We start from the raw sequence: 10,000 nt of genomic DNA, 5'->3' as shown, positions 1-10,000 counted from the left end.
TGTCTGCCTGTCTGTCTGCCTCTCTGCCTGCCTGTCTCTTTCTCTCTGCCTGTCTGCCTCTGTGCCTCTCTGCCTGTCTGTCTGTCTGCCTGCCTGTCTGTCTGACTTTAATCAAACTTGGTGGAGGGGTGTAGTCCTGGTCGAGGAAGAGCTCATTACATCTTGATGTAACACGCATTATATTTCACTGTCGTCAACATTGTAAGACAGGGTGTTGGTGCTGCATTCATGTGGTTTGTGGAACAATGAGTTCCCAAGTGGGAAACGTCCCCTGCGCTCCCCAAGTGGCCCTATAGTGTTTCAGGGTCTTCGTCTCCTCGCTCTTATTGTGAAAGGCCCAGCCGACGCCCCCGTGTGCTCAGAGTGCAGACGGGAGATCACTCACGTTTTAACGACACCACGGAGGAGCCGAGGGACTAGAGAAGTTAGGTGGTTTGGGTTGTAGTCTCTCATGTTTTTAAGAAAAATGTGATCAATTATTTTGCTTTTTATTTTCTAAAGCATCAAAACGATGATATATTTCAGGCTGATGTCATTTCTTACATTTCTTTGTGGCTTCATTTAGAACGTTTATCTGACGTGCGAGAACTATATTAATTAATTATGTTTTACTTTGAAATGAGTGTGACCCAAACACAGAGATATATATAACGCCTGGTTCCCACAGCAGGATAATTAGGCCGATTTTAGCCCCGATTCCCCCCTTCTGACAATCTTAAGGATGCTCCGATTATGGTAAAATAATCTGATCAGATATTTCTGCCGTGTGTGGTGTGTTAAGACTGCTCTCGTCTGCTCGGAAGGACGTCGGGACCGCTCCCATCTCAAATCGGGGATATCCAACATGTTGGATTCTTTTGGCCCGATTTCTCCTCCTGTGTGGTGTCCCCCGGGGACAAACGAGCACGCAGCCTGTGGACTGTGGCGTGTAGCCAATCAGAAAGAGAGGTGACGAGGCGGCGAGAAAAGCACCGGGAAACAACATCAAAACAGCCGGCGGCACGGCGCACCAGAAAGTCCGGTGGACGTCGGAGATAAGTAGAGCAAGTATAGTCCATGCTGGCGTTGTCTCCACTTCTTTGACCATCGCCTTTTCTTTTGATAACGTTTTTTTTTCGGTTAAAAACAAACTACAAACTATCGCCACTGCATCCTCTTCGTCCGCCATGATTGTTTACTCTGAAGTCACGTTTGATCTCGAGGGATTTTGCGAGATTTCCCGTCTGACCTGGGAATGCTCGGGAGTCAGATCGGTTCATGTGTGATGTGTTGATTTTGCCGTGTGCAGCGCACCACACGCTGTACGACCAAAACTGTTAGACCGTGATTTTTTATCGCCGTGTGTGGAGTCTCTCAGGATTGGAAAATCGGCCGACAATTTTAAAATCGGCCCATGTGAACCAGGCTTAACAGCGCTTCTCAAAGTCTGGACCGAGGTCTACATCCGACCCGAACGGCGAGTAGATCCGGCCCTCGTCTTATGAATACAGAAACTTATGAAACAGAAACGTTTTCTCTTTTTAAATCCATCTTCTACCGACCAGGAGCGTTGGAACAGAGTTCGTAGGGACGGGTTTTATTCTGTGTGCTGTGAAAAATTATAATAATAAATAGGGATGCACGATGATATGGGCACGACATCTGTATCGGCCGGTAAAAGCTTAAAATGATCATCATCATCATCATCAACATCATCATCATCATCATCATCATCGGCAGATATGAATATTTCTGCCAATGAACTTCAACTTCCAACATGACGGCTGTGTGGAGGTATTTCGAGATATGTAAAACTATATATAATCAACTATAACAAACTTGATATTTGCTAGTCACATCAGCTTTACAACGGACATTTGGACACCAAACGTGAGTCCTGTTAGCATGTTGAGCTTCACTGTCCAGTGGATAGACCAAGACTTCGCCCTTAAAGGTCCCATGACATGCTGCTTTTTGGATGCTTTTATATAGACCTTAGTGGTCCCCTAATACTGTATCTGAAGTCTCTTTATATAGACCTTAGTGGTCCCCTAATACTGTATCTGAAGTCTCTTTTATATAGACCTTAGTGGTCCCCTAATACTGTATCTGAAGTCTCTTTTATATAGACCTTAGTGGTCCCCTAATACTGTATCTGAAGTCTCTTTTATATAGACCTTAGTGGTCCCCTAATACTGTATCTGAAGTCTCTTTATATAGACCTTAGTGGTCCCCTAATGCTGTATCTGAAGTCTCTTTATATAGACCTTAGTGGTCCCCTAATACTGTATCTGAAGTCTCTTTTATATAGACCTTAGTGGTCCCCTAATACTGTATCTGAAGTCTCTTTATATAGACCTTAGTGGTCCCCTAATGCTGTATCAGAGGCATAAGCCTCTGATACAGCAGTATATGTGCGCCTGCTTTACCCACTGAAACAACCCGGCCACTTTTTCCGAAGTTTTTGTTTCAACGTGTTTGTTGCGTTTTTCAAGGTTTTTGTCATTTTTTTAAATCCCTGCAGACATTTCCCCCCCACCCTCTCTAGATAGTTGGAGATCTGTTTGCAAAAGTAATACATATATATATATATATATATATGTGTGTGTGTGTGTATTGTTGGGTATTGTTTGGTTTGGATACCGGTGCTAAAGCAGTACTTTTAAAACGGTACCGGTGCCTCAACGGTGCCTGAACCGAACCGAATGAGGTACCGAAATCCGCGTTGCTATCCCTCTAGCAGCAGGATGTGTTACGAGGAAGTACGGCAAAATAGTAGCCTGTTAGGCACGACGCAAAGCTGAGTGAAGTGGAAATAAATTAATAAATAGCGGCATGCGATTAATACGATTTAAAAAAATTAACGCATCATGCTCGACCCTTAATCCCATCGCGATTAACGTGTTAATGCTTGCTAATGTAATTGTTGCAGCTCTACTGATACGTGTGAGAACCCCTGATGTTTGATAAGAGTTGAGTGTGTCTTCTGAAGAGAGAGAGAGAGTGATGGATGGAGACACTAATCGTCTCTGATTGGTTGATAATCGTCTCTCCCTGAACACTGACGTCAGCTGGGAGGATGCTCTCAGTGTTTCCTGTTTCTCACACACACACACACACACACACACACACACACACACACACACACACACACACACACACAACAGCAGCTTCAACCGTTTCAGCGCTGCGACACAACAACGTGACAGGAACTAACAGAAGAGACAGGCGACGTACGCACGGGAAGGAGACGGAGACACTGGACAAGATAAATGTGTGCGATGACTTTACCCAGAGGCACTACCAGAGGTGGAAAGAACCTAAATACATCTACTTAAATACTTGCATACAGACTTAAAGTACTTGTACTTTATGACAGTATTCTCATTTACGTTTATGTCCGTCACGTGTGTTAGCTTACCCTGCAGATATATACTCTAAAACATTTGGATATTTGTCTTGGTCTTGGTGTGTGTGTATGTGTGTGTGTGTGTGTGTTACCTGATAAGGTACGATGCTCTCGTGGGCCGTCCCCCATCGTCTCGCCTCCTTCCCTGAGTTCAGATAGTTAGCAGCAATATGACTGAGACAGGACACCTGAGAGACAGAGAGACAGAGAGAGAGACAGAGAGAGAGAGAGACAGAGAGAGAGAGACAGAGAGAGAGAGAGAGAGAGAGAGAGACAGAGAGAGAGAGACAGAGAGAGAGACAGAGAGAGAGAGACAGAGAGAGAGAGAGAGAGAGAGAGAGAGAGACAGAGAGAGAGACAGAGAGAGAGAGAGAGAGAGAGAGAGAGAGAGAGAGAGAGAGAGAGACAGAGAGAGAGACAGAGAGAGAGACAGAGAGAGAGAGACAGAGAGAGAGACAGAGAGAGAGAGACAGAGAGAGAGAGAGACAGAGAGAGAGAGAGAGAGAGAGAGACAGAGAGAGAGAGAGAGACAGAGAGAGAGAGAGAGACAGAGAGAGAGAGAGAGACAGAGAGAGAGAGACAGAGAGAGAGAGAGACAGAGAGAGAGAGAGAGAGAGAGAGAGACAGAGAGAGAGAGAGATAGAGAGAGAGAGAGAGACAGAGAGAGAGCGGAGGAGAAGACACAGAGAGAGAGAGGAGAGAGAGAAGAGAGAAGAGAAGGAGAGGAGAGAGAGGCCAGAGAGAGGAGAGAAGAGAGAGCAAGAGAGAGAAGGGGGAGAGAGATAGAGAGAGATAGAGAGGAAGAAAGAGGGAGGATAATAGAGATAGAGAAAGAGAGAATAGAGCCAGAAGAGAGAGAGAAAAGAGAAAGAGTAGAGAAGATTATAGAGAGAGATAGAGAGAGATAGAGAGACAAGAGAGAGAGAGGGATAGAGACAGAGAGACAGAAGAGATCAGAGAGAAGGAGTATACAGATATGAGATTGTAGGCGATGAGATAGAGAGGAGAGTGGTCATGAGATAGAGACGAGAGAGAATAGAGAGAGAGCGAAGAAGATATATATACAGAGAGGTAAACAGAGGTGAGTCGAGAGTAGACAGTGAATAAGAGAGGGGGGGATACAGATAGAAAGTGACAGAGAGAGTACGAGATACTATGAGAGATACATAGAGGAGGCTACAGAATATATATACGAGAGAGAGCAGAACCGCGAAGACTGCGAACCCGAGATAGACACTGCAGAGAGATATGCCAGAGCGGCATAGACATGAGATGAGAACATTAAAGAGATAAAACAAGAGGATGAGAGAAAAAGGAAAGGAAAAAAAGAGAGGCGAGAGTGATGAATCTCCGGGGAAAATCAATATATGGGGAATACGTATACAGCAAAATATATAAGGGGAGCGGCGGAATCGGGGGAATACTCTTGATAATGTATATTGCTACAATAACTTATGGGATAACACGATATGCAAATCCTAGTGGAAACATGGGCTTAGCAAAACCCTATATCGTACAGGAACAGCCATAAAGAAACGATAAAAAAAAAAGTGAAAAAGCATCTCAGGTCAAAATATGCCGATGTCAGGGGAACTAACTCAAAATATCACCAAAAATGCAGAAAAATATAAGGGGGGCATAGTATTGGGAGAGTAACTGCTAGGTAAATAAATGCTATCACTATCAATAACCAGAATATTAAGAAAACGATATATATGTTATGAAAAAAGCATACGGGAAAAAAAGAGATAATAATGAACATATGGGGAAAAGACAATGCATGACAGGGCGGTCGGAGGTGGAGGGGATCCTGCGTACGCTCTATAGACCTACATCATAAAATAGAAGATTATCATCGGCTACTTACGTCGTTTCTCGTGCCTAGCTAATACTCTAATAGAAAGATATAATAATTAAATGAGGATGTAATGGTTACGCAAATACTCCATAAATCGACCTAGTAGATAAATCACCGAAGACACATTGCACAAACAAGTACCTATCTGCGAAGTGAACTGCTGGGAAAAAAAAACTAACAAACGATATAAGAAGAAATATAAAACCAATAATATAAATAAAATAAGCATGCAAAAAGACAATAGGAAAAAATACAGGGGGAAGAAAAAGAAAATATACAGGGCGGCAAAAGTCGAGTATATAATGAGAATAGACGCCCAATATCATACTAGGAAGAGCATATATAAAAGAACCGGATCTAAACATCTAACTAAATCTCTCGGAATAACAACGCAACAACTCGGTAGGTGAGTGCTCTTATCATCCACATACATAACTACTAACTCATAACAATACAATACTATCATAAATCTGCGCTTCTTAATCTGCTGCGTATTCAAGACTGAACCTGCAACTGAGTCTTAAAAAACCAACACTCTCATGAGAACACTGAGGGGACGGCGGTAATCTGCTCTGGCCTACAAACTGCATAATCTCATGAGGGTAAGACGTAATGATAGTCTGCGGACCAAAATAACTAAAGGCAACTGATGGGGGAAACATACGGTCTCGTTATAAGGGCGTCGGTGGACGCTATTTGGAAGTAACGGCCATACTGCATTGGGCTCCAACAAGGGGGTGACTATGCTCAAAAAAAAGCCGTAACGATATCGACCGGAGCGATCAACGAGGGAAAAATATAACCTGCGTCAATGCTACATCGGAGCCACAAAAAATAATAGGGGGAAGGTGACTGTTAGAAAGTAATGATATAAATAATTGCTTCTAATACCTATTGTGGATAAAGACCGTAAATGAAGGATCAAAAGAGCCCGAAGAAGGAAGAGGGGGGAAAAAGATGGAAAAAAAAAGAAGAAGGGGAGGGGGAAAGGAAAGGAAGGGGAAAAAAAAAGAGAAAAAAAGGGAAAAAAAAAAAAAAGAAAAGGGGGGAGAGAAAAGAAGGGGGGGGGGGGGGAAGGGAAAAAAAAAGAAGAAAAAAGAAAAAAGGAAAAAAAATAAAAGTATATATACCGGGAGATAGAAATGGACAAGGCTAAGGAAGGAAAAATGTACAAGAAACATGGTGGGGGGACGGGGGAACGGGATAGGGGTGGAGAATCACGAGGCTACGTCTAGGCGGATAAAATAGAGAACAAGGAATAGACGATCTATTGAAGATTGGATACAATGAGGGACATCATATAAATAAGGAGGAATATATGAAAACGGACAATATGCCAGTGACAAAGATACTATCTGAGGGTAAAGGAGAAAATGGGGATGGGATGAATGGATAGCGATAACGGATAAATATATATAAATAGGAAAAGGAGAACTGAGGAAGTGAGTATATAATGACACGGAGTGGAGTAAAGCGTGAAATGAGAAAATAATATATGGGACCGTATGATGATAGTCATAACTAAGTAAAAAAAACAGGAAAAACAAAAAGGAATACAAGGAATATAAAATAAAAGGGGCGGAGGAGATATAAAAGGGTACAGAGTATGACGGAGATAAACACAGAAATAAAAAAAATAAATAGATAAAGGGCTCAATATGTATCTAGACAAAATAAATCTATAAAAGGGGTAGCGGTGAGGTGGAAAATGTGTGCATAAACATAATGAAAAAGGAAAAAGTAAAACAAACAAGAGATGAAAAAAGTTAAAAAAAAATAAAGGATAAATAAAACATAACGAAATAGAGGAAGAGTATAAATAGTAATTAAAGCGAAAACTAATAGATAAAATATAGTATATTGATTACAGGCTATGGGAGGGCGGTACTGATAATAAAAAAAAGAAAATAGAGGAAGAACAAGCAAAAAAGAAAGGGAAAAAAAAAAACAAATATAGAAATCAAAGACTGTACAATTTCTAAGGAGCTGGAGATATCTGAAAAGAATAAAAAGTATGGTGATAGACTCATAAGTGGAAGACGAAGAATGTATGCAGAAGGACATAGAGCGAAAAAATAGGTAAATATCATACGGGGCGATATGGACAGACAAATCTCTAATACAAATACGATATAATACAATATATCTAGAGTAAGTAAATACAATAGTGGATAAAAAAGCAAAAGGCCTAGAAGAATAGTACTTATACCAGCTGAAACGAATCATATATGCTCTGCATACCACGGGTACATAGAGGGATAAAATGAAGGCGGGAAGGAGGATGGGGTAACTATGGATGGGAGATGAATAAGGTCTGCTGAATAGACCACAATCGAAAATCTGGGTGGATGGAACGCAGGTGGCAATAAGTGATACACGAATAGCTAGAAAAAAGAATAAGATATTACAAAAGAGGGAAAAAGAGAGGAAAAAGGGGAAAAGAAAGAAAAAAAAAAAGAAGGGAAGAAAGGGGGAAAAAGGAACGGAAGGAGTAGGGGGGGAGTAGAGGACGCGATGCGAAGCATGGTGAGGAATTATAGGAGGAAGACAGGCGTACGATGAGGGACATAACGTCTGGGGATAGGAAAGAATGAGACAGTCCGAATAATATATGTCTTAATCGGTGATAGAGATGAGAAAACTAATTTCTAAATAATAAACACACTTCAGAGTGAAAGGGAAGGATAGAGAGAATCGAAGTGGGAACACAACAATACATTATGAGGTATAAAGTCTCCAGATAAAGAAAAAAAGAAAAAACAAAGGGGGGGCTAAAACATAGAAGAACAGAGAAAAAAATAAAGATAGGGAGAAGGGGCAAAAAAACAGGGTAAAAGCGAAATAGAACTGGGTGACCTTGTAACATACGGGGTGAGGTGGCATATAAAGGGCAATGTAAAGTAAAACTACATCTCGGTAAAAGGGGATGCTCTAGACTCTCAATAAAATAGAAAGATACGCCTCACCTAACGATCATGCAATACTGGCCCCTCGTCAGGCGGGATCTCCCGGGAACATTAGCGTGGACGTGAGCATAAAGTGCATACCCTAAGGAATGAACATAACTCGTCGTAAAGAAGCGGGGGTACCCAAAAAACTCTCATGAAAAACTGCTGGCGAACCGGGCAGTAGGGCGAAACGGGGTGACTAAGACGAAAATATCTAAGGGGTCATAATAGATGAAAGGGGCTCGTGGAGCATAAAAGGAAAAAATAAGGGGGTTCATGGAGAAACTCGGGCCTCGCTAACGCGGGGAGGGGTAGCGGAATAGTAACAACTAATAAATCTAACTCTCATGAGTCATACAGTCTCCATGACATGACAAAAGTCTGGATCGGAAGTCAACTAGTCAGGTAAATAACTATACAAATTTGCTAAGATGGGACGAAAATGGCATCAATAAGGGGAAAAAAATAAAGGGTAGATACGGACACAATAGAGGATCTGGCTAATATAAGTATCAAACGAATGCAGAAAGAATCCGAGCAATTACTATGATCGGCGTCATCTCCATAGTAAAATGAACTATAAACGTAAGCTATGGGAAACTCAGTCTATCTCGGTCCAGCTAATCAATAGAATAGCGGCGGGTACATGACAGTGCTCCGTCGGCATAAGAGACCTCTAAGGGGATAGGGAGGGGAAAAAAGAGGTGGGGAACTACTAAAATCAGCACGTGTCTCTCTCACAGGTAGTACAATGAGAACAACGATAAAAAGACAGTCAAATCGAAGGGGGGTGGAATCGAGACGTCTGTGTATACAAATCCGAGACGAATAGTCTCAAGATACAAGTAAACTAACTAAAAAGGAAACTGCGGATGGTCAAAACAATAGAAGAATTAGAAACATACAGGATAAAGCAAAAACAGCGCACTTGGAAGGGGGGAAGCATAAGCTCTCCCTACATAATAATAACCAGCAACTACTGAAATATCGATCAACGGAATCTCATGATAGAAAGGCTGGTGCAAGCAAGGCGCAGTCGGGGGTAGTGAGAAAATCGCGAATGTGCTATAAAGAAGAACTCAGGAGATAAGGGAGAAGGGGGAGGCCACGGTGGATAAACCCGGGACAGGGGAGCTAGCTAACTACATGGCATATCTACTCATAAACTGGCTTGCGCAAAAGTCGAGCGGGACAGAAGCGGAATAATAAGGCATAATATGCATAGGGGAGATGGAAAACAGTCTAATGGATGAAAAACCGAGAGAAAGTAGACACAGAAAAAGACGAATGATACAAAGTGATGATGAAAAAGGGAGGCGACCTCAAACAAAAATAAAAGAAGTAGGGGGGGGAAATAAAAGAAAAAGAGGGAGGAAGGGGGAGGCAATGGGGAAGAGAAAGATAACCGGATATAGATATGCCCTAAAGGTAAGCTATAAACGTAGGCCGCAGAAGAAAAAAAGGAAAAGGGGAGAAAAAAGAAGTGAAAGGGGGGGGGGAGCAGAATATACTCCACGTAAAGATCCGGAAAAAAGGACCAATGCGACATCCACAAATGCTGCTAATATTGTGGGGGAAGGAAAAGAGGGGGGGAGGGGGGGGGGGAAAAGAAAAGAAAGGGGGAAGGGGGGGGGGAAGAAAGGGAGAGGCGAAGGGAAGGAAAAGAAAAGAGGAAAGAAGGGGGGGGGGGGGAAAAAAAAAAAAAAAAATAAAAAAAAAAAAAACAAAAAAAAGAAAGGCAGGGCGGAAAAGGAGGGGGAAAAAAAAGGGGGGGAAGAGAGGGAAGGGAAAATGGGAGGGAGTGAA

At 42.2% G+C, this 10,000-nt stretch overlaps 1 protein-coding gene across 2 annotated transcripts in view; it reads right to left on the bottom strand.

The window, feature by feature from the left end:
* The window catches only part of sugct (succinyl-CoA:glutarate-CoA transferase), a 71,511-nt gene that overhangs the window by 38,381 nt on the left and 23,130 nt on the right, over nucleotides 1–10,000 (bottom strand). For both annotated transcript variants that reach the window (XM_035998187.1, XM_035998186.1), the window contains exon 9: nucleotides 3,481–3,576. In XM_035998187.1, the coding sequence (XP_035854080.1) occupies nucleotides 3,481–3,576 (96 nt within the window). The remainder of the gene's footprint in view (nucleotides 1–3,480; nucleotides 3,577–10,000) is intronic.

The sequence above is a fragment of the Sander lucioperca genome, chromosome 23 (assembly GCF_008315115.2).
Source record: "Sander lucioperca isolate FBNREF2018 chromosome 23, SLUC_FBN_1.2, whole genome shotgun sequence".
NCBI lineage: Eukaryota > Metazoa > Chordata > Actinopteri > Perciformes > Percidae > Sander > Sander lucioperca.
Note: the sequence above shows the minus strand (reverse complement) of the source record. Positions and strands in the feature narration are given on the sequence as shown.